The sequence below is a fragment of the Etheostoma spectabile genome, chromosome 9 (genome assembly GCF_008692095.1).
Source record: "Etheostoma spectabile isolate EspeVRDwgs_2016 chromosome 9, UIUC_Espe_1.0, whole genome shotgun sequence".
Lineage (NCBI taxonomy): Eukaryota > Metazoa > Chordata > Actinopteri > Perciformes > Percidae > Etheostoma > Etheostoma spectabile.
In genome coordinates, this window is record NC_045741.1 from 24983948 (window position 1) to 25008150 (window position 24203).

Below are 24203 nucleotides of genomic sequence, written 5' to 3' on the forward strand. Positions count from 1 at the left end.
ACTTTTAACTTATAAAATAGTGAATGGCCTTGCACCGGTATATCTGTCTGATCTGTTAAACTCTTATGTGCCTTCTCGGTTGCTGCGCTCCTACGGGTCAGGACTGCTGACTGGACCAAAGGTCAGAAAGAAAACGGTTGGGGAGCGAGCCTTCTCGTTTCGTGCGCCAACGTTATGGACCAATCTTCCAGTAGATATCAGATGTTCAATTGGGGTCTTTAAATCAAAGCTTAAGACTTACCTTTTCACCGCTGCGTATGAGTACTAAATGCTAATTTATCTTTGATGTATTTGTTTAGTGTTATTTACTTTTTACTGTCTCGTTTTTAAATTTGTGTACTGTTTGCATTTAAAGTGTATTCTTGCTGTAAAGCACTTTGATGGAAAGCGCTCTATAAATAAATGTATTATTATTATTCATATCCTTTACTGAAGTAAATTTGCAAATACCACATTGGAGAAAGTCCTGCATTAAACATGTTACTTAAGTAAAAGTATGTAGGTGTCATCAGGAAAATGTAGTATTAAAAGTAAAAGTACTCAGTGCAGAAGTCTCACATTTATCATTTCATCTATGGACCTGTGGGCCGTTGTATTTTTGGCTAGTTTACTTTATTATAAAACATTTTATTTTATAAACTACATGTGTTATGGGGGCAGAAATCTTAATTAGGAAACTAACTAGTAACTAAGTAGAAGTAGAAAGTGGCATGAAAAGAAAGGACTCAAGTAAAGTACAAGTGCCTGAAATTTGAACTTAAGTACAGTACTTGAGTAGATGTACTTGTATGTACAACCACTGCATGGAGCTCTCCTTACCCTCAAAGTCCACATTGCCCAGGTGAAGGATAGCAGCAAGCAGTTTGGAGATTTCCCAGGAGTCACTGTCTGTGAACATGAGGATCTTCAGAGCTGAACGGAAGTGGGCGTATTCCTTCACATCATCACGTCCTTCACAGCTGGTGCAGTTACCCTGGTGACATCATCTTAGTGTGTAAATGTGGGAATCACAGTCACATAGAAAGACATTCTGATTTCAAAGTTTGCAGAACTATCTTGAGTACCATGGTCAGATAGTTGTACTCAGCAGCGTTCCCGAGGGAAAGAATCTTTTTCTGCTCAGCTGTCATGCCCATCAGCATGTAGTAAAAGATGTGGTAGTTTCTTTCCTCAGGCGCCTGCACATGAAAGCCCATGTTCATTACCACTTGCACCGTGTTACTGCTCTTTTAAATAATCAGCTAACCAATCTTCCTACCTGACGACAAACTCTGGACTTCTCCAGCAGGTACTGATCCACACGGGCCCCTTCAATGGCCCCACCCTTGGTGAAGTTGATGTCAATGTACTTGCCAAAACGACTAGAGTTGTCATTACGAACGGTTTTGGCATTACCAAAGGCTGAGAAGAAAACAACAAGGTATACCAAAGCAGATAAAGTCAGAAGTGGGGTTCAGCTGATCCTGAAGACGTCTTAGAACTTTGTGTTAATATTTTAATAAATAATGATGATGATTAAATAATTAAGTTAAGTTAATGGAAGGCTCATACCTTCCAAGATGGGGTTAGCTTCAAGAATCTGCTGTTCAATCCAAGAGTGCTGGCCACTCACTGCAGACAGGAACTGCAGCATGAGCTTGGTGTTCTCAGTCTTCCCTGCTCCCGACTCTCCACTGATGGGAAAACACCCAAACCCCTGTTTTAATCTAGAGTTGGTCCCATACCACATTTTGCTTCCTGATATTGATACGTGAACTGATACCTGTCATATTATGTACTGCTATCCCTGTATGAATTTGATAGTATTTCTATCTCTGTTGTCGGTCTGGCTCAGGTTAAACTCTCAAACAATGATCGCCACACAACTTTCTTTTTTTATCCAGTTTGACATTCAGTTATAACGGAAACAGAACACATATAAACTATAATAACCTATTCATGTAGGCTTATAATTGTTGATTTCATTTATATGCAGATAAAACCATTTTAGATGACTACATGTTTTTTTTAATAAATCTTGCAGCTGTTTTATATTCCAAAAATGATAAAGAAGCCTGAACTCAAACTTGGGGTCCGATACAGAAGTAGCAAGTGCGTCTTTTAAAAACAATAGAAAACATTTGGTCAGAATTTTTCCAATTGCGGACTATGCTGATGCAGTTTATATGCACCCATCAGCTTCTTTGCTTCAGCCATTCTAATCTCTACAGCACCGTTTCATTACTGGACCCTATAGAGACATGCCAACATAAAAGCCTTCTTTTCATTCATAAACTTTTGATTCCAAAGCTACCTACACATCAATCCAGCTCTCTGAAAGTTAACCTTTGGAAAATCAGCTTTTAGTTTTTTAGCACCTTACAAATGGAATAATCTTATTAGTGGCACCTTTGGTCCTTTTTACTTACTGATGGTTTCAGTTCTATACGTTCTCATGTTGTCTTTGTTATGTAACTATTACTAAACACATTGTAAACAGTGAGGTCCCCCACCCCCTCCCCAGTCTAAATAATGAGTTGGAATCAGCTTCAGACCTGACGACACAGCATTGGTTCTTTCGGCTGCGGCGCATGTTGAAAAAGCAGCTGTCTGCGATGGAGAAGACGTGCGGCGGCAGTTCACCCAGCCGTCGATCTGTGTACATGTGCACATGCTCAGTGGTGTAGATGGGCAGCAGCTGGTAAGGGTTGACTGCAACCAGAATGGAGCCTGTGTATGTCTTAAAACAGAGGGGGGTGTTAACTATCACGCATCGGCACAGCTGATGAATGTTTGTGTGTACATGAGTATAAAAAAGTTATTGTTTATCCAGTGACCCTGTTGGGTTAGGGCTGCAAGGCATGAGATGCATGTTCTAAATATAATATAATATGTAGAATATTGGATTTAAAGATTTCATGGATGGATTCTAATCATGAAAAGCTGTGTTTATAATTTGTTATATGTTATAATTATCAGCCCAAGTGAAATGTTGCCCCCAGCATTCAGCAGTAGTATTTTTATACAACAAATTGGCCTGATTCGTAATTGAACACACACTGCTTAGCTTTGACGACATAAAAACACTGGGACGTTCTGTTTCAACAGAGGCTCATTCGTCTCTATGGAGACAAACAACACTGTGATTAACTACAGGGCAAAGTCTAAGATAGGAGGCCACTGACAGCGAGAGACGCCACAGGCGAGTGAGCATTTCAGCAGTAGATTATGGACATCATAAAACTAGGCTCAGAGTGAATCTGGTGAATAGAAACCTACATAGATGATGCCTTCTTTATGTCGCACCAGGAGGTTCCTGAGGAGCCCTGCCTCATTGAGATCACCGAGCCTTATCATGTCATCCACACCCTTCACAGAGGTGGGGTGCATGGGCCGGATGGTGCCCTCCGTCTTCTTCTTGATCTTGTGCTCCTGTATGTGATTTATGACAGTGTTGACATTTTATACAAAGCTTACACTCGTTGAAAAAAGGCAAACTCTCATGAAGTTTTGTACCTTTCCTTCATCATCGATGAGCTGAAGCTGTCCGGTGTCTGTCACCTTGACCTCCGCCCCGATCGGCACCCCCACGCCAGTGTCCACCCATACAAAATCCCCCTAGTTGAGGAAACCAGAAGTTGTAATAAAATGTGCCTTAGCAAATAAAAACTAACAGTTCTAAATCTAACTATCTGGGCATCATGGATTTTAGAATGATGTGTATATATTGCAGAGACACTCTTTCTTACCTTACTCAAATGCAGCATAACATAAACCTGGGTTGAGTTTGTAAAAAAATAAGAAGATATTATCATCTTAAACACATGCTACCAAACCAATGTTACTCATTACACCTGACGCATTCATTGTGTGGCCAGTGCCTCACCCTATTTATAGCAACATACTGTAGATAAGATATAATAGAATTTAAAAACTTCAAATTACAGTTTTGGGGGCATTGAACACTGCTGGTTTTTCATTTTGAGTGGATACCTTAAGCACATAAAAAAAAAAAAGAAATCATGAAATCAATATCATTTTCACTTTGAAGACACTATCATCAACGATTTTACATAGAATCTTCTCATAAGATCACAGTGGAAAAAGGCAGCCAGCATTATGCTGTGGCTTTGGAACCAATAAGACAGTGAAATCGCAGGTTTAAAGACCCGGCTGTGTGCGTTACCTGAGAATAGTGGTCTCTACGGTGGAAGCCCCTGCTGCTGCTGCTGAAGGAACCTTTTTTTGAATGACTATGAAGCAGGAAGCAGGGAGGTATCCCAGCAAACACTGCTTTATGGCCCTTTGACTTTGCTCCTGCAAAGGTAGAGCGTGTCACCAAGCACCAGACTCAAGACATATACCTAATAATATCAAAGATCATCTCTGCGTTTCTCCCAATGACTGTAAATCTACGTTGAATATCTGATGGTAATGTTAGATGATAAACATGTTCTTTTCCTTCAAATGAACACGAGTGTGAAAATGCACATTTGGCTTCACAATGGTTGATAAGTAGAGACAAGGCTACAGTAGAACTGCTATATGGCAAACTAAATTCACTTTGAAAAAAATACATAAATACATATTTGAAAATATTTTCTTTGATAATCTTCTCATTAGATACTGTATATTGGATAACGATAAACGTCAAACAACAGTGTATTCTTTGTGGGCAGAATCAGACAGCCGGTGTCAGAGATCCCGCTCAAAGGCGAGATTACTCAAATGCCAGTAAATTACTTTTTACTGATTCATAAACTGTCGTCACAGGTCAACATGCTGCGCTGTACTTCACAGCAATTATGCTGTAAACCGCAGATAGAAAGAAGAATGAGTGAGATATGAGAATGGGATCTTATCAGGTAAAAGCTCTCATTCCATACACATGAGCTGCATGGTCTGGGATATTGATATATATATGATATTGATCGGATAGACAGTTTTGGAGATGTAGAACATCGGAAAGGCTTAAAGTCTAGATCAGTGTCTGAGCGCGCTCCTTAAGAAGCTCTCTCACAGTCTGTCCTGAGGCGTGGTCTGTTTCTCTGGTTTGGCAACAGAATGTAGTTTCATTTGTTTTTATAAACATTTAAAGCAGATAGTAAATAAAATCTTTTCAATGAAAGTGTTAAAAGGAAAACACTAATAAACAGAGTGTATCTGGCATGTTTAGGTATCTTTACTATAATTACACACACAAAAACAATGTACAACAGCTTGATGTTTTGGACTCACTTCATCTCATCGTCGTCATTATCGCTGTGACACTCTACAACATGAAGAGGCGCACATCACACGGCACAAAATGTTTCATCGAGTACAAAACTGGAAAAGAACCAGGTCAATGGAAAACCAAAAGCACATTTACAGGGATTTACATGAATTCAATCCACCAGTATGATCACACAAGGATACTCACTCTCCTCCTATCAAGCACAACACTTTCTGAAACCAAGCGATAATATAGTTTTCACCACCATGACGTCCATTTACTTTGGATTAAGAAGATGATTATTGGCAGTTTAAATGTAAAGTTAACTTGGCATTATGCATATGCAGAATGTTCTCACTTTCAGACAACCACCTTAGGTCACTAATCATCTCTTAAGAGCATTTTGTGGATATTAAATGTATTAAATTTGACACATTTAGGTTCTTTACTAGTATTCGTCATTATCTTCTAGATTACACCTAAACTTGGGGCTGGTAACTACAAAAATGCAGGTGTTTGGAGAAAAAGGGGAAGCAGTGACACTTTTCTTTGAAAGATATTTTAGGAACATTCAGACAGCACGTGGAACAGCTTTCATGTGTCCCGACTATTATTTCATGTACACCTGACAAAATGAAGGCACAGGTTAATGAAAAGAGCACGATTGAGATTAGCCTGTATACACACAGCTTAGTGATGGACTCCTTTTCAATTATTTTGATTTGACCCATTCAAACCCTAACCTTAACTCCTATGTGGTCCGCCTTAACTGAAATACTTTCATCACTTTTTAATACGACTGCATTTAGAGCCAAATATCACAGACACCCAATGCACCAGTTCAAACAATGTTTTAAAAAAGGCTGAATTTAAGTTATTAAAATTGGTCTCTGGGGGTCTTCAAAATTAAGAAAAAAAGGGGAAACAGTGACAGGGCTGTCCAATCAGACACTCTAATGCAACCTACAATGCTCCACGCTCAATATGTGCGCTGGGTCTTGAATGAGAACCTATTCCTGGCGGGCTTTTCTGCTTCTTTTAGCCTTCCTGTCACTTCTATCTGTCTGCTCTCAGCCAGATAGGGAGGGTGCATGAGATTGTTTGCAGCAAATCTTAGCACCAGATTCTGAGCAGCTCCTTCCCGACAGAGGAGAAGGGCCGAGCTTATGCCCGTTCTTTACGCTTCAGTTTGGACGACTTCTTGACGGCACCGTTCTTGTTGAGCAGCTTCAGCACTTTCTCCTTGTGGTCCAGGACTTTCATCATGGTGTCTCTGGCCTCAGTGACCTGGTCCATCACCAGCTTACAGCGCTGCATGTTACCCTGAGGACACACGCACAAACAGTTAGGGTATCCAGAGAGTGGACTGGTAGTTCACCTGCCCAGGTGCCCTTGAGCAAAGCACCAAACCCCCAACTGGTCGGGGTGCCTGTTCATTGGCAGGGCATCCCTCTCACTCTGATCTCTCCATGTACTGTATAGGTCCTGTGTTTTTTATGCGACAAAAAAAGCAATATCCCCTTGCATGGTTAATCTAATAAGTATGTCTTCTTCTTCTTCTTAAAAGGCCCTTTCATGCTGAATTTCAGGTCCCTACTTGTATGTTGGGCTTCTACTAGAACACGTTTACATGATTCAATGTTCAAACACATTATTTTCTCATACTGTGTGTGTGTATACCTGTATTCACCCCGCCTGAGACGCTCCTTAGGCTCTTTAAGCCGCCCACCTGAAAAATGCCCAGTCTGCTCTGATTGGTCAGGGTTTTCAGGAATTCCACATCCATAAATATAAAATAGTTGTGACATCACATCCGTACAGAATTCCTGACGGCTTGTTTCTGAATATGGGTTGTGTGCATTTCTTTGTGGATTGAGCATTTTGATATTTACATTATATTTATTTAGCACCTTGACCTGCTTTATTATCAAAACAGACATGGAAATCTATTTTTTTTTTTTTACAATATGGAATCTTTAATTGCCAAGATCATGCTCTTCTACCGTTTGGTTGCATTGTTTTTGCAGTTTTGACACAGAGATTATTATTTACATTTACTTCCATATTCTTATGATGATCTCAAACAATCAGTGTTCACCGCTGCTGCCTCAACAGTTTCCACTGTACACATGACGCTGCTGCTCTCGTGTATGGGCACAGGTGTGTGCTGCTGTCACCTGAAAACCAGTGTGGACTTTTTTAGAAGAACGTGTCTGGTTTAGGCCAATAGACAATGGCTATAATAGTAGTTAATTTCCATTTCATTTGTATATTGATACAATGATAATGTTGGCGAGCAAAACCAATTGGAAATAACTGAGCAGAGAAATATATATTTGAAGGTCTGCAGTAACAAAGTTACCTGTATAAGCTCGTTGATTCGGTGCAGGTCATCATCGGAGCCCGCTCTCTTCTTGGGAATCAAGCCCTCCTGGAGGGTGGAGAGGCGGCTGTACACATCATGCTCCAAACTCGACTACAGAACAACAAACAAACACAGCGGGGTTCCAGGAGTCCAGGACATTAAATGCACAGTATCACTAAAAGACACCAGTGAAAGTGTTGGATCAGTTACAAAAAGAGTGTTCTTTCTGCAGGTGTGGGGCCAGCACTCACCAGCTGCCTGAGCTGTGCAGCACACAGGTGAATTTTCCAGCCTTGTGCTCTGCATGCCACTCCTCTCTGGTTGGCCATATCCTGTAAGCTGCCCTTCTTCTCCTCTGAGAGAAAAGAAAAGGATTGTTGTGAGAAATAAAGAGCCAATGTCGTTTGTTTCTCATTCGCTGCATCAAATAAAAGGTGCTTTTTGCACCGGAAGCTACTGACCTTTGACCCGGATGTCGCTGTACCTCTGAAAGTGGTGGTAGGCAGCTTTCCAGGGGTTCCTGTAGTGACGCAGAAGAGTAACAGGGGGCCGAGGCCTGACGGGTACATAACGCACTCCTTCCTCATCTTGAATACAAGAACAAGTGGTTACAAACGCTGATTACACACTTTAACATTCCCAGTGTGACAATGGATTGGATATTACATACCAACATATTCCCTTGGTGGAGATTCCCGTCTCTCAGCCCTGCCGGTGATGGGCCTTCCTGGAGCCTTCTCCTCATCTGTGCTGTTGGTCTCCACCATCTCGCTCTCCTCTGTAGAAATAACATGCTGCTGCTTGCGGGGCTTCTTCCTTGGGGAGGCCCCAGGGATCAGGTCTCCTATGGCGGGAGTGTTGAGGGTGGAGGCCTGGCTGTTGAGGGCCGAGGCTGAAGACAAGTTTGAATTGGGATCTGAGGGGAAGAGTAGAAACACATTGGTTTGGGTTTCCTAAAGACCAGTACAGACACGCTGGTCTGCAACCTTCTGAAAACGATGCAATGTGACAAGACAGTATCATCTCCTTAGCAACGGCTCTAACTTATGACTTTTCAGGCTTTTTTAGAGATTTCTAGAAGTGATGTATTGGCGTACATACCGTGGTGGCAGACTCTCGCTGAGCCTCGGTCTATAACTCGGCCTTTCCCACCCAATGACAGTTTGTAGATAATAAAGATAATTATATAGATAATGGATTAATCCATTTTCATGTTTTGTGGCTGACTTGACAAGCTGAGTTGCAGCGACGCCATCAGCCGGCTTGAGCAGCGCTGCAACTTTTCCTCGCAACTTTCTAAAACCGTTTTGTCTTGTCGCAAAATCTTTGGTGAACTGGGCCTTATGTTTCCCAGAATTTTACATTAAATCAATTTTACTGCCGATTGATATGCTCCTCACCTGGCTGTGAGGTTTCCATGGTCTCCACCTCCTGCTTAATTTTCAAATCTGGGCAGGCGGAGCTGGCAGCACACGCTGCAGTGCTACTGGCTGCAGGCTGAGTGGGGGAGGCCACAGTGTTGGCCATTGAAGCAGGGACGGGGGGAGTTACAGCCATGGCTGCTGGCAGGGCTGAGAGGACGGTGGAGGGCTGAGAGGGAGGAACAGGCCCCGGCGTAGCGAGCATGGTGGGGATGGCTTGGGCCAGGTGTTGGGCGTTTGAGGACACGCCCTGCTGCTCTCCCCCCTGAGAAGAAAGTGCCTCCACTGTAGCCATGACAGGAGGGGCCACCGCCATGTGCACCTCAGCTTTGGGTTTCACTCTGAGAGAGGAAGAGAAGGTGTCAGCTTACAGACTCATATCAGAGCTTATAACAACCAGACGTGATCCATGTTGGCAGAGGCTCACCCTGCAGGTCGGGGAGATCCTGCTCCCCGCACGCCACTCTCAATTCTGCTACTACCGGGTTCACTGGGCTGGGCGGGGATCAGGTTCTTACGGACACATCTGAAACACAAACAAATGGGACTGATTTGGTAAAACTTTTTTGGAGAGTCTAATGCTGAGAGTCAACCTGCTAGTGGTAGGAGCAAGCTTATCTGTCCTCTCTTTCCTCTCACACCACACAACCACACACACACACCCACACACACACACACCCACACAACACACCACCCACACACACACACACAACACACACACACACACACACACACACACACACACACACACACACACACACACACACACACACACACACACACACACACACACACCACACACACACACCACCACACCCACACACCACACACACACCACACACCACCACACACACACACCAACACACACACACCCACACACACACACACACACACAAATCGTGTAAAATAAATAAATAACGTTCCAAGTAAAGAAGTTTGGAATTATTTTTACAGCTGAAATAATTTTTTGTAATTATAGAGGTAAAGTACCGAATGTCAGATACCGGTATCGGGTTCAGACGCAAAAGGTCTACTCGTGTTACTGTTTTGTGTGAACAATATAAGTTTTCTTTGCAGGGTAAAAATGTTCCACCAAAACCAGTTCTTGAAATGCAGTGTTTTTTTCCTCTTATCCTAAAATGTATCTATGAGGAGCCAGACCTTCCTCTGCAGTGCTGTGGAGATAGGTCTGGCAATGTGAGACTAGGGTTAGGTAACCACAGTATGTAATGACTCAAGTTTTTTGCTTTATAATCTTGTTTGGCATCTAACGATTCCCTCATAATTTCGAGCGATTGGTAAGCAGGCGGTATTCATGAGGTTGAAACTTTTTAAGAAATGTTTGAGGTTTAGTAGATGAATACGCCAATATCCCAGTAGTAATACTCACCCTTCATTAGCAGGCTTTTTGCGGAGGATGCTGGGTCTAGGGGAGGAGACCAGAGGGGGGGCTCCCCCTACTCCTCCCTGGGCGTGTGCCTGCACCATGGTGGCAACTGGCTGGGTGGTGCTGAATGTGCTGCTGATGGGGCCAGCTACAAAGCCATCAGCCAAAACAACACCTGTAGAAAATAGAACATGCATTAAAAACTGCCCCCCCACTCAGTGAAGCACTCAACACCATGTCATTTCTACTGAGGCAGTACAGATTTAAGCCTGATTTATGGTCGTGTGGAGGCTCCACGCAGAGCTTTCGCCGTAGCCTACGTAAGTGGCCTGGTGTTTATACTTGTCCACTGGTGTGTGTGTGTGTGTGTGTGTGTGTGTGTGTGTGTGTGTCTTTTTAAGAGAACAGCGGGGCCGGCATGTGTGTGTGTGAGTGGGGAATGTGTGGTAGAGAAAGTAGAGTACTAGTGAGAGGGACAAAGTGTCTCCCCTGTTCCTTCTGACCACACTGGGACATCTGCAGCAGGAGAAGTTAACCCTCTCCTTGACTTCATGTTGTTTATGGAGAAGGAGAACCAGGAAATGAGTCAAGGGAAATGCAACGCTTCCAAGCCACGGCCAAGAGACGTGTGTCACCGCGATGTGTGGTTACATTTTTCAAGAGGTGCACGGCAGGCTACGGCGTAGGTTTGTGTGTCCACGTACATAGAGACACGGTGTAGAGTTTACCCAGAAGTATAAATCATGCTCTAGTGATTACCAGGTTTTGTTTCAGACTGTGCTTGCTGCTGCTGAGTGACTATTGGAGCCTGCTGTAGTCCTTGTGCGCCGATTGGTGCAGATGTGTGCAGGCCCTGCACTCCTATTGGTGCTGGCTGAATACCCTGTGCAGTGATCGGCGCCTGCTGGATCCCTTGGGTGCTGATCTGTGCAGATGGGAGACCGATCCGGTCCACTGCCATCAGCTGCATGTGGTTCAGATGGACAGTGGTCGCCACGCCTACTCCAGCTTGGGTGGGCAGCGCTGAACTCGGAGCTTGAGGAGTGACTTGTTTAGAGGGAAAATAAAGTTAAAAGGAGATCTTTGTGCTGCCAAGTTGCATGTTTAACCCTCCAGTTTCACATTTCATAAGTACATAGTTCCAAATATTTTGTCAACATCCGTCAAATAATAAAGGGCATATTAAACCATTGCAGCTGTGATTGCCAGTATAACAACGTTGGTTAGCAGAGCTTACCAGGATACTGGCGGATGGTGGACACAGAGCTGCTGATGGGGGTGTAGGTATGTGTCAGAGGGTATGACGAGGAGTACGCCGGCAGGAAATACTGGAACTGCACAGGCACCGAAGGCCTTCAAAACAAAACATACAGTACAAGTACAACAGTCATCGTCAGCTGAATAAAGTATCTGTACTCATGAAGTACACTGAACTACTGGATGGATTGGCATGACATTGGCACATGATGATCCTCGGACTTTAACTACTACTATGATGTCAACCTCTTAATTTGTGAAATCCGGCTAGGTATGTAGAACTTTTAAAATACATGTTTATGTTAAATAAACATGCACCAAAACATAGTCTGTTTTAATTTAGTTTAACTGTGTCAATCGGCCAACATTGCGTGCTCACCTGTTGTCACTTCTTGCTTCCATGGTGACAGAATTAGGAGATGAGCGATGGCCTGGGATGGGGATGAGGTTGGTTCTCTCCCCAGTGTAGTCCGACTGCACACGGGATGAAGAGTGTGCGATGGGCTGAGGGACCACTTTAGCTGTAAACACCACCAAACACCACAAATAATCCATTCAGATCATGATAACACCTCCTGCGTATGAAGTACACCACAGTGTTCCAACCTAAGACGCCTAAGAGCCTACTTACCAACAGGGATGGCAGAGGTGGTCGATGCTGTAGCATGAGAGGAGTGGGATGCCATTGTCACGGTGACGATAGTGTTACTGGACATTTGGCTATGTGGCACAGAGCCTGTATGAAGATGACAAGATAATCAGTCATTTGTATAAGATTAACTGCACAATTTGCAGACTCACTTTGTGTTCCCTAAGTCAAACCTGCTAAAGTTTTGTGACTAGCTTATAAACACTAATAAAAAGGCAATACCTATTGTTGTTGATGGAACAGTGTTAGTGGCAACTATTGGTGCCACAGTAGCGGCAGCTACCGGTGTTACAGGACTGAAGATGGGCTTCTGTTGGGAACAAAAACATAAGAGCAGTTATTTCAGTCACTGTATTAAATGACCATTAGAGCTGCAACTATCAATTATTTTCTCAATTAGTTGTTTGGTCTATAAAATATCAAAAATAAATGTGGATCAGTGTTTCCCAAAGCCCAAGATGACACAGAGGAAGAAGAAACCAGAAAAAAAGATGCTGGAATCAGAGAATTTTTACTTTAAAAAAAAGGTTACTCAAACCATTTAAATCGATTATCAAAACAGTTGGCAATTATTTTAATAGTTGACAACTAATCATTAAATGTTTGCGGCTCTAATGACTATTCATTATTTTAGCAGGCAGCCATCAAGAAGCAGGAACCTGTGTCATGGTGTGCGGAGGCTGAGGCTTTTGAGCTCCAATTGCAGGGTGAGACGGCAGCGTGATCCTGGTGGCGGTGTCACGGGATGTCTGAGACCTCTGAATACTGACGGTGGCCGGAGGGGGGTGAATTGTCAGCCCTGGTCGCCTGGGGAAAAATTAACTTTCCCTTTAGTGCATAAAACCAGGCACATGCATGGTCCAGATGGTCCAGAGGGATTGGTCAGTACAGAACCATTCTCACCAATTGCTTCTAGTACACATGCAGTATCTATACTTAGGCCCTAGTCATTACGTTACTGGACTGCTACTTACCCATGTGCCAGCTCTGCAGAGTGTGTGACTGCTGGGCTGATTACTGGGGACTGAGTCCTTGTTGCTGAAATGGGGGCCACTACAGTTGGAAGCACGGCGGAAGACGTTGTTACAGTAGGACGGGACTGGGGATGGTGGAAGGACGACACTGTTACACACAATGTTTCTCAAGGTCCAAAAGGATACCAACAATTCTTTACATCCCGGTACCTGAATAGTCTGGTGGATGATGTGTTGCACTGTGGGCTGGCCGGGGCCCGCACTCGCTCCGGTAGCTGGCCGCAGGACCGTTTTGGGGTTGGACATGACAGCTGCTGCAGCCGCCCCTTCAGGAAAAAAAAGAAACAGACCTTTGTAGAGAAATGCACTGCCACAGATGAGTGGTAAATGGACTACTCTTTCAAGTACAAGCAAGCATCCAGCCTGCCTTACTGTCCTATTACATCAGGCATACCTCGGGGTAAATGGGATGGGTAGGTCTGAGGAGGGACCGTAGGGGTCCCGATCTGCAGTGCTGGGGCACTGCCCCTAATGATCTGAATGTTTGCTGGCATTAGGTGGTGTAAGTTGCTAGAGTGACCCTGAAACACAAGAAAAGCAGCCCATAACTTCAATCATCAGCAAGACAAACAAAGACAACAACATACACTACTAGCCGACTCCCAGTGCTCTCACCTGCTGACCACTGATAGTTGCCACAGGAATAGATGGGGTCGGAGCAATACTGCTCTCTATGGTGACAGTAATGTGACCCGGCACCTTGGAGGGTATGGGAATATGACCCTGGTTGGAAGCTGGTGCTGGGGCAATTAGACGGCTTGGCATAGGTAACTTCAGGACAGCCTAAAAAAAAAAAAAACCATCTCTGGACTTTAGCCCTGAAGGGTGTTAAGTGAAGTTAAAGTTGAAGTCAAATTGAGTGAATCCAGAAATGCAGTAAAACCCATTTTTATTAGGTAACTATAACAATAGACAGTTTGCACATGGCAGCTATTCTTATCAAGTTGACAGTGAATTGTATTGGTGGGCCAGTTATCAAGCTATTAAAGCACCTTGGAAATGATTGCTGATTTATTACCATGGCATTTTAGAGCACACCTTGCACAAAAGAAGACCAACTCTCCTACCTGATTTTATAAGTATAAAAATGACACATCAATTAGATCTTTTGTCAAAATCCAATCTCCAAAGATTGAAAAAGCAGTTGGTTTGAATATTTTTTTGTTATAATACATTTTCAGTCCCAGAGTTCATCACTCCAAATTAAATTACATAAACACTCAAAGCTATTTAAAAAACAGAACGGTAATAAATCAACCTGAACAGTTTACTGTTCTCTAACCACAGAATACATTATATCTCTGACAACCTGTGTATAATTTAACTATGTTCATCTCACACTGAAAACTCCCTACCTTTATCTGTCCCTCTGTGAGGACCGCAGGCTGGCCCGGTGGGAGGTGGACAGAGGGAGCAGGGACAGTCACAGGGGTGCCAGGCTTGATGGCCACGGTTTGGGGAGTAGGCTGTGGCTGGCCAAGCGTCTGTACTTGTGGGTAAGGTCTGACCACCATGGTCTCCTGCTTGTCATCTCTGAACGCCAAGCTTCCCCCGCCCCCAGCATGGGGGTGATCCTGGTGCCCCTGGTCAACGTCCCGACCGCTGTCAGCATCTGCACCAGAGAAGGAAAAAACTGTTTGAACATTTACTTACATGTGTCTTCCTCACCATACATCAAAGATCCTGCTAGTCATTTCAGTGGCAGTACACTACCTGATGGATTCGACAGCTGCGTGATGGACACCAGGTTTCCTGCAGCAGGGATCTGAGGTGCCCCCCCGCTGGAAGCAGGCAGCCCGTGTCGGGGGAATTGCTGGGAGCTCATTTGAAAAAATGATGACCTAAAATAGTGTAAAGATTGTACATAAATGTCAAGTAGCAGACACACTGAAGATTTCATTAAGATGTTAATTCAGTTGATGATTTCCTCCTATATTAACCATGTACGACGGCTCCAACCACATTTAACCATTGATTTCCTCCTATATTAACCATGTAAGACGGCTCCAACCACATTTAACCATTGATTTCCTCCTATATTAACCATATAGGACAGCTTCAACACCATTTAACCATTGATTTCCTCCTATATTAACCATATAGGACAGCTCACACCATTTACCATTGATTTCCTCCTATATTAACCATGTAGGACCTCCAACCACATTTAACCATTGATTTCCTCCTATATTAACCATATAGGACGGCTCCAACCCTATAACCATTGATTTCCTCCTATATTAACCATATAGGACGGCTCCAACCTATTTAACCATTGATTTCCTCCTGTATTAACCATGTAGGACAGCTTCAACACCATTTAACCATTGATTTCCTCCTGTATTAACCATATAGGACGACTCCAACCCTATTTAACCATTGATTTCCTCCTGTATTAACCATATAGGACAGCTTCAACACCATTTAACCATTGATTTCCTCCTGTATTAACCATATAGGACAGCTTCAACACCATTTAACCATTGATTTCCTCCTATATTAACCATATAGGACAGCTTCAACACCATTTAACCATTGATTCCTCCTTTATTACCAGTAGGACAGCTTCAACACCATTTAACCATTGATTTCCTCCTATATTTAACCATATGGACGGCTCCAACCTATTTAACCATTGATTCCTCCTGTATTAACCATATGACAGCTTCAACACCATTTAACCATTGATTTCCTCCTATATTAACCATATAGGACAGCTTCAACACCATTTAACCATTGATTTCCTCCTGTATTAACCATATAGGACAGCTTCAACACCATTTAACCATTGATTTCCTCCTATATTAACCATGTAGGACAGCTTCAACACCATTTAACCGTTTCCAGGCTAATGTAGCTGTTTACCAGCTAGCAAAGGACACAGGAGCCAGTCGAGAACTACACGTTAACCAAATGGCTTTGATAATTATATATAGCAATATAAATACAATACAAGACAATATCATTTTAGTGGACCTTTGTTTACCGTTATATGACCAACAATATCTGATAAAACTGCTCGACCACATCGCTGCTTATCAAATTTCAACTTTAGGTGCAAGTACGATAACGATTTTCGACAGGTTTCATCAAAATGAGCAAACGCGACAACTGCTCAGTCCAGTAATGATTTCTGAGGTCAGTGGTTTTGGTTTGGAACCTTAAAAACTGAAATGCTACCTTGTTAGCCAGTTATCTTAGCTAGCAGCAGGCTAACGTTAGACTCGCTAACCCTGCTGCCGCCTGCTTTTCTTGCTAAATCCTGAACTTTGTAAAGGGTACAACGACGTAAACTTCGCAAGGCTAAAGAAACAACCACTTCTGGACGTGTGTGCAGATGTTACCGTGTCGCGAAGGTAGCAGGCAATGGTCGGTTTGTGGATTACAATTTTTCCATTCGTCTTTTCTTTTTTCCAACATGTAAGCCGGAAGAACGCTCAAGACGAACTGGACCTCCCAGTTTCATTCCACCAATCAGAGAAGAGACTCTCAGATTGCTGACCAATCGGAGCTACGGAAACGTTTTGACCGTCCTAAACTTGTAGCAGGGAGGGGGGGGGGACTCTCGGGGGACCTGAATTATACCGCTACGACCATAGACAGTTTATTAATATTACCGATTTATGGTTACGACCTACAACATCGGGCTGACGACAGGCTTTCCGGTGTACTAGAGAATTATTATTATTATTATTATTATTAGGCTATTATTATGTCGTACATAGGCCAGTGGTGGACGTTAAATACTCAACAAGTAAAAGTCATGTAAAGGACTTCCGGCAAAATGTACCTATAGCATCACAATAAAAATGCAGAAACGTCTCCTCAGAGTTACAATATTTTATGTTATATATTATTATTGATGCACACATCTTGGTTTAATGTAGCTGATCGATGTAGGCTATGTAAATAACAATACATCATATGTATTATAAATGTAAGCTATGTAAAATCTTAATCTATAATAACTGTCATTTAAATCTAGTGGCCTCGGTGTAAAAAGTATAATATTGACTGGATCTATAAAGTAGCATGAAATACTCAAGTAATATTACAAGTAACTCAAAGTTGTTCTTAATTGGGTTACACGTAGTAAATTACATGTACTTAAAAGTACTTTCCACCCTTGGCAGTGTCGACATTAAATGGCGGGTTTCTATGGGAGCCCGGTCCAGACTATTTATTGAGAACGTAGTGTGCAGATGCCTCGTCGGAGGGGAGCGTTCCCTCCGGAGTCTCCCGCTTTACAATGTGATTGGCAGCGGCCGGGGCTGGCTGCTTGCTTATTGGCTCCTGCCACTTCACTGAAAACGGAGCCCTCCTAGTGGCCTGGTGGTCCCACCGCAATACTTTCTCCGGAACACTAGAGAGCAGTAGCCACTTCCACTGATGCCAGTCCTCTACTGTACCGTATGCCCCATGATGTTGACCTCCACAGGATGGAAACACTGTGGAAATAATAAGAGGATTGATGGCTGAATTCCATTTAGCTGCTTTATTTCCAGGGTCCTGGTTTTGTGCATGCTGACTCACTGTTACACTTATGGCTTACTACAATTGAAACAAACAAAGCAATTGTTAATATTATTCTTAACATCTGCACGATGACAAGTCAAAAGGTCTTTTCATAATGTCCGTTTCTCCTTTATATTTTGGACATTTTTCTGGGGGCATTCTAAAGAACGGGTGAGACAGTGTCAAGGGTCATGTTGTCAGCGGTCAAACAGTGTGGATGAACATAGTCTGTGTGGGGTTTTTCTGTGTATTATTCAAAGATATTAAGATGATGCATGGCTTTCAGTTCACTATGTCTTCAATTATAGAAATGACCACATCTGTGACTAGAAGGACATCTGAGCGCTTCAAGAGAAGCTATTCAGCTCTTGAGTTGTTAAACTGGAGGCATTCTGTCCGGACATTTAACTCATTCTCAGCGGTATTTCCATCTGGAAGCAAGGTTAGAAGCATCAATGAAGAAATCGTCTTTGGCATAAGATATGACACCTGATATCACACATATGCAGTTTTGAAAAAAACATCTACATTTCAACTTTAAGAAAATTGATTTTTCATTGCCTTTCAAGACATTGTCATGGAAGAGGAGATATTAAAACTTTTTGGATATGATTGCTGACTACGTAACAAAATAATGTGTGTTGTCATGAAATTCAGTGGCATTCATCTTCACAAAGAATAGGGAAATGCCAACAATTACTTTGCAAGGGTTGGTTAAACTGCACAGAGGGAGGCATGCTGAGACTAAACTAGTGTGACAAGTATTACCATATGTCTGCTGATGGAAGAATTTCTGTTACGCTGACTTACCCATCCTTTAATCTTCTTATTATGAATTCTATCGTATGATCATTGATTGCCATTAAACACACCAATGTTCCACTTACTCATTCGTCTACGTTGTTAATTACTCATTGGCATTGTATACATAAATAAAACGACTTTTCACAGGTAACTAGAATGCACCTGGCTACACAGTGTCTGTTCTTTACCACTGACTCAGGTGCCATTGTCTTCATTTAGCCTGGAGATCATCTTCCAGCGTGTGTCTGCGTTGCTTTAGACACACAACATTTGACTCATGATGCACCCACTCCTTTCCGACAGTGAATCAGTCTTTCCGGGTTGTGCAGTTGATTCATTGGGAACCAGTCGGGGACTGTTAACAGCCACACAGCCATGGTGAACATGCATGTGTTATGGTTTGGGGATTTTGTTCCTCCTTATTTGGTATTTTGGTTCTTTCTTGTCTCCTTGAGCTTGTGTCCTAGTTTCCTCTCTGGTCTTGTGTTTTAGTTTCTTTTTGTGTTCCCTTGTGAGCGTCTGTGTATTCTGTTTCCTGTTTTATTTTGATAGTCTGGTTTTCTGTGCTGTCTTGTCTTTGGTGTTACTTCCTGTGTTTTCCCGCTCTTGGGATTACCTGATGTGTTCCACGTGTTTCCCAGCCTCTCGTTGTCTTATTACCCAGAGGATTTAGTGTCTATGCTCCCATTGTCTCTTGTCAGATCATTCGTTTGTTCGTTTGTTCGTTTGTTCGTTTGTTCGTTTGTTCGTTTGTTCCAGTCAGCTTTGGATGCTTTCCTGCAATCACTATTTCCCTGTGAGTTATTCCCTGTCTTTGTGCTCCTGTCTCAGTGTTCCTGTTTTTTTTGGTTTGCCTTTTCTCTTGGACTGTTTTTTGATATTTGGATTTTGGACTTGGTTTTTATTTTTTGCATTTTTGGATCCCTTTTTGTGTACCATTGTTTTGTGAATAAATCCTCATATGAACTCTTTCCTTCCTGCCTTCCTGATCTCTGCTTTCCTTGGAGCGTAACAGCATGTTTCATAAAGATCAATGTCCTAAATGTTCTGTTGGCCTAAATGTAAAAACAGTGAGGGCCAGAGATTAGATTCTGAGGACAGGGTTAGAAGTGTACAAGTGAGGCAAATTGTATTTATAACTTTGTATTTAATGTGTATTCTCTGTTGCATTTTAAATGTTTTTACAATGGAATTTTCCCCAGTGGGGGGGTACTACCATTGTGTGTTGTAATAATCCTGAGGTTCTTTGTTTTAACAGCCAGTTGGTATTGGACGAGTTGGGGTAACCATTCGCCAATATCGAGTACAGCTCCTTTAACAAATTGCAAGTGAAGAATTTTGACAATGACATTTTCTTTTCAAAAGGGGGTAATTGTGTTCAGTCAACAGCCAAAGCAAATCACCTCCATGGCTTTAGCCAACCAGCCACATAATATTGAATTTGTTGCAAGTAGTCTAAGAGGTTTGCTTAATCTTTTCTCAGTAACAGCCTTAAAATTAGAGGACGATGCCCTGATTTATGTGGAAAAGTTAAGGGGGTGGGGGCACATTCCATGACTGCTGTAGGCAGGAAGTTTTGGAATCTCCATGGAAATTAATGCAACACACAGAGCTCCAGTTATTTTTCCAAGTATTTTGCACAGGCTTTTAGTGCAAAATGTGCTCCAAAGCTTCCAAAAGGAGACAGATGATTTGTTACCAATTGTCCCCTCTATTGCTGCCAGACACATTGATTTACTCACGTTATGATACAAATGGTGCATGGCTTTGAAAATATAATAAATGTAGAGGCAAGATAAATATAAGAAAAGCAAACTAAACAAAAGACAACATGGGAAGAATTCACATTATTTCACATGACTCTGATCCCCTATGACTGATGCTGGGGCCAAGTGAGAACCATTCAGTTGCTGGGCGTCAAAGTGGTGAAATCATCATGATAAATGCAACGGTCCTGACAATATCAATCAGTCATTCCTGCAGGTCTCCAGATGTGTGTGTGGAATGCACACATACGTATGATTCTTTTTTTTCTTTAATGACACTTGAGCATCCTCAGGAATGAGTCTCCCCCTGGGAAGCTGTTCAAACTTTGCCCCGAGTCACGTCATCCTAACCTTTCACCCACAGATCCCCCTTACATCTCCCAAAGTTTGGTGGGGCACTCTTGTCTCACATATATGGACATCAGTGACAGGATGAAATCTGAAACGTGATCTGTCTGGGCCCAAACAGGACCAAAATAATGGTATATCACAGACCCAAGGTGCTACATGTGTCCCAGCTGAAAAGAAGGCATTTAGCAGATGGAGATTTATTATTGCAGCCCTTCTGAGCTGAGAAAAGTGGCACTCAGCTACAACAAGTAAAGGCAGCAGGAAGAAAATGTGTGGCATCTATGGAATGCCATCCCAAGCTCACCAGGGGGAACAAGGAAGGCAAAAATATTTACATTAAAAGGTTAAGTTTACAGAGGAATCTTTGTTTAACAGCTGCATTTGCGCCTTGGAAATCTACTAGCAGATCATACACATTGCCAAGGAGCAATGTAAAATGTGACATGCTCATGTAAATATATTCTCAAAATGTATGCTTTGTCGCAGTTAACAGTTCATATTGTGAAATGAGATCTTCTGTTTATGAGACTTACTGACATTCCAAGTATTTCTACACGTGCTCAGGATCTGGTGTAAAGACTAAAGTACAGCTCACAGCACAACGCTACCGATGTTTGTCAGCCTTTGCTCGAGGAATAATAAAAAACAGACTATGAGGACAGATGAGGGGTAAATGCCATGAAGGTATTGTGTTCATGGTTAAAACAAAACCAAACATGTAGGCTCGATCTGGAGTATTTAGTTAAAAGGTCTTGGAACATTAGCAGTAAGACAAAAAGATCGAGCTCTTGATTTACGGAGTCCATCCCTCTGAAGAAATATTCTCGTTGGAATGTATAAAGTTTCCTCAAATGTGACAGTGGTGTCGGAGGGTGCCAAGGTTATGTCTCACCAAAAGATAACGATAATGGGTTCTCACAAACCTGAACTTCATAATATCAAATTACTACTTTCAGTTTTCTGTCAGGATTTTTTTATTACTCTGAGTAATGCTGCATTCAAGTGTTCTAGAGTTTCCTTTTCACTAGAACGTTTTTTGAATGTCACCAAAATAAAACTGCCAAACTCAGTTGACTTTTTTTCAGCCAAGCGGGGACAGCGTAACCAACTGGAAAAACACAAATATCATCTTAAAAGTGTTAGCTTTTATCTGAAGTCATTTTTTCTGGCCACCTGTAAAAATAAATCACTGTCCTTTTAGCTATGTTTTTGGTCTCCACCAATTCCAGAGAGAAAAGGTTGTGTCTAGATTTTGGCCATTTGGTGCTGGGAAGGGGGGTTATTTAGCTTTTTTCTTTACAGCTGCTGTTGAAACAGAAACAAGGTTGATGAAAGTGGTAAGAGTGAATTATAAGGCCAAGAGCACTTTCCACAAGCAGTACATTTAGCCTTATTTTGGTAAACCGTTTGGAACATATTAAGCATGCATACTGAAGCAGTGAGATGCATTGTTCCTAAAAGTAGTTTAAGGACCGTCTGAGGAAACTTTCATACATTTCGTCCCCTGTAAAAATATACGAAATACAAACATTTTACAACCAAGCACACAATCAGTGAAATTTGGATAAGACCTCTCTTAAAAATAAAAAGTTGAAATTATAAGCTATAAAACACACCCTTGTTTACTATTCAATACCCTCTGGGTTTTTGGTGGCACAGCCCTGGTATGGGATGACCAATAGCTTATAGTGGCTAATGTTAGCTAACGTTAGCGAACTTTAGAAAAACAGGAAAGCTAACATTACAGTTCATTCATTTTGTACATTAAACTATGTTTTAGTTCCCGCTTTCCTGTGTGAAATCCCACAGTTACATAAATTTAATGTGCATTACATTTAACAGTTAAAACATTTGATTTGGATTTTCAGGACTTTTCCAACTTTTCTCTTTACTCTGCGATGGTATGACTAGAGTCAGCCAGCAGATAGCAGTTTTAGATTGGTCTATATTTATGACGTTCCACTTCTGGGATTGCTCTGTTGCTGCTGGGAATTCTGCCTGATCACACTCTTTTTGTCCAGATGTCCGTCCCCGTCCTCTGTCTCTGTGTTGGCGTTCTAACCTGCGGCTGGTTTATGAGGACTATGGTTACCTGGTCCTCAGATCTCTGCAGGGTAAATACAGGCAGCTGCTAGACTATTGTCCAATATGAGGACTATGGTACCTGGTCCTCAGATCTCTGCAGGGTAAATCCAGACAGCTAGCTAGACTATCTGTCCAATCTGAGGACTATGGTTACTGGTCCTCAGATCTCTGCAGGGTAAATCCAGACAGCTAGCTAGACTATCTGTCCAATCTGAGGACATGGTTACCTGGTCCTCAGATCTCGCAGGGTAATCCAGACAGCTAGCTAGACTATCTGTCATCTGGGACTATGGTTACTGGTCCTCAGATCTCTGCAGGGTAAATCCAGACAAGCTAGCTAGACTATCTGCCAATCTGAGGACTATGGTTACTGGTCCTCAGATCTCTGCAGGGTAAATCAGACAACTAGCTAGACATTTGTCCAATGAGGACATATGGTTACCGGTCCTCAGAGCTCTGCAGGGTAAATCCAGACAGCTAGCTAGACTATCTGTCCAATCTGAGGACTATGGTTACGGTCCTCAGTCTCTGCAGGGTAAATCAGACAGCTAGTAGACTATCTGTCCAATCTGGTTTTTCTGTTGACGACTAAAACTACTTCTGAACGTACACGTTCCACCAGAACAACTTCCTTCCTGAGACTACTTAGCAGAGGCACCGTGGCTCCGTCCGGAGCTTAGCCCCGCCCAAGATGATTGTGATTGGTTTAAAGAAATGCCAATAACCAGAGCACGTTGTTCTCCCATCCCAGATTACTCTGTAGACTAGCCAGACCCTCCTCTGCAGCACTGTGAAGGAAGGTCTGGCATAGGATTAGATTAACTGAATTCTGAAGCTATAAAAATCAACTATGCCAGTAGTTCTGAATACTGTGGCTTATTTACCAATAGATCCCTAAAATGTCAAACAAACCTTTTTTATCTTGCTGTAAGGCCAATATATTCTGAAATTTAAGCAATGAAACAAGATGCAACTGCATTTTATTGTTGTTCTTCATTTCTCATATTGATCAAGATGGACCATAGCTGAAGGTTGGTGGTGAACAACAAACAGTGATGGTCCTAATGGGGGTCATTAAATAGTACACTTATTACTTTTAGCGGGGTTTGTGTAATCAATCCAGTGATTAATAAGTCATAAAACCAGTGCAACACATCAAAACAGAACACCTTTTCTCAGACATATATTAGGAGTTTTAATCTATTATAGTGAAATGTTAAGGCATACATACAAATGTTCACAGCAACATTAAAACAGATCAACCAGCTGAAGCACGGCACCTTCAACAGGACCTTTTGTATTTGTCATCGGTTATAACTTAAACGTAGAGTACATCTTTGGCACCAGAAACAAATTAAATAAATGAAAGAAAAAA

The 24203-nt window shown here is 42.3% G+C and overlaps 3 protein-coding genes across 4 annotated transcripts in view; all 3 read right to left on the reverse strand.

Moving 5' to 3' along the window:
* myo7ba (myosin VIIBa) overlaps positions 1 to 4364 on the reverse strand; it is a 29983-nt gene extending 25619 nt beyond the window's left edge. Inside the window, exons 1-9 of the mRNA XM_032525799.1 lie at positions 4166 to 4364; positions 3729 to 3766; positions 3496 to 3597; positions 3259 to 3411; positions 2535 to 2719; positions 1552 to 1673; positions 1259 to 1401; positions 1065 to 1178; positions 820 to 973 (exon numbers count right to left, since the gene is read on the reverse strand). Coding sequence (XP_032381690.1) covers positions 820 to 973; positions 1065 to 1178; positions 1259 to 1401; positions 1552 to 1673; positions 2535 to 2719; positions 3259 to 3411; positions 3496 to 3597; positions 3729 to 3746 — 991 coding nt within the window. The 5' untranslated portion in view covers positions 3747 to 3766; positions 4166 to 4364. The remainder of the gene's footprint in view (positions 1 to 819; positions 974 to 1064; positions 1179 to 1258; positions 1402 to 1551; positions 1674 to 2534; positions 2720 to 3258; positions 3412 to 3495; positions 3598 to 3728; positions 3767 to 4165) is intronic.
* Positions 4365 to 5737: 1373 nt separating this feature from the next.
* Positions 5738 to 16744, reverse strand: sap130a (Sin3A-associated protein a). Its single transcript, XM_032525800.1, has 21 exons — positions 16652 to 16744; positions 15021 to 15148; positions 14663 to 14919; positions 13923 to 14090; positions 13702 to 13828; positions 13458 to 13573; positions 13248 to 13372; positions 12933 to 13080; positions 12496 to 12583; positions 12256 to 12360; positions 12004 to 12145; positions 11605 to 11720; positions 11127 to 11414; positions 10371 to 10542; positions 9408 to 9506; positions 8960 to 9321; positions 8230 to 8475; positions 8021 to 8146; positions 7811 to 7914; positions 7557 to 7670; positions 5738 to 6517 (listed from the first exon to the last, which is right to left on the reverse strand). Exons 2-21 carry the CDS (start codon positions 15130 to 15132, stop codon positions 6359 to 6361), a joined length of 3174 nt encoding a protein of 1057 aa, XP_032381691.1. The 5' UTR covers positions 15133 to 15148; positions 16652 to 16744; the 3' UTR covers positions 5738 to 6358.
* Positions 16745 to 24003: 7259 nt separating this feature from the next.
* Positions 24004 to 24203, reverse strand: part of amotl2a (angiomotin like 2a) — a 13303-nt gene continuing 13103 nt past the window's right edge. For both annotated transcript variants that reach the window (XM_032526248.1, XM_032526247.1), the window contains exon 11: positions 24004 to 24203. This exon is cut by the window's right edge and continues 1578 nt beyond it. The gene's annotated coding sequence lies outside the window, so the exon portion shown is untranslated.

Excerpts from the sequence above, each read along its gene's own strand:
- sap130a (XM_032525800.1), bottom strand. The coding sequence starts at position 15,132 with ATGAGCTCCCAGCAATTCCCCCGACACGGGCTGCCTGCTTCCAGCGGG. Across the intron at positions 14,091-14,662 it reads TCACAGAGGGACAGATAAAG|GCTGTCCTGAAGTTACCTAT; the intron begins GTAGGGAGTTTT and ends TTTTTTTTTTAG. Across the intron at positions 13,829-13,922 it reads CAACTATCAGTGGTCAGCAG|GGTCACTCTAGCAACTTACA; the intron begins GTGAGAGCACTG and ends CTTGTGTTTCAG.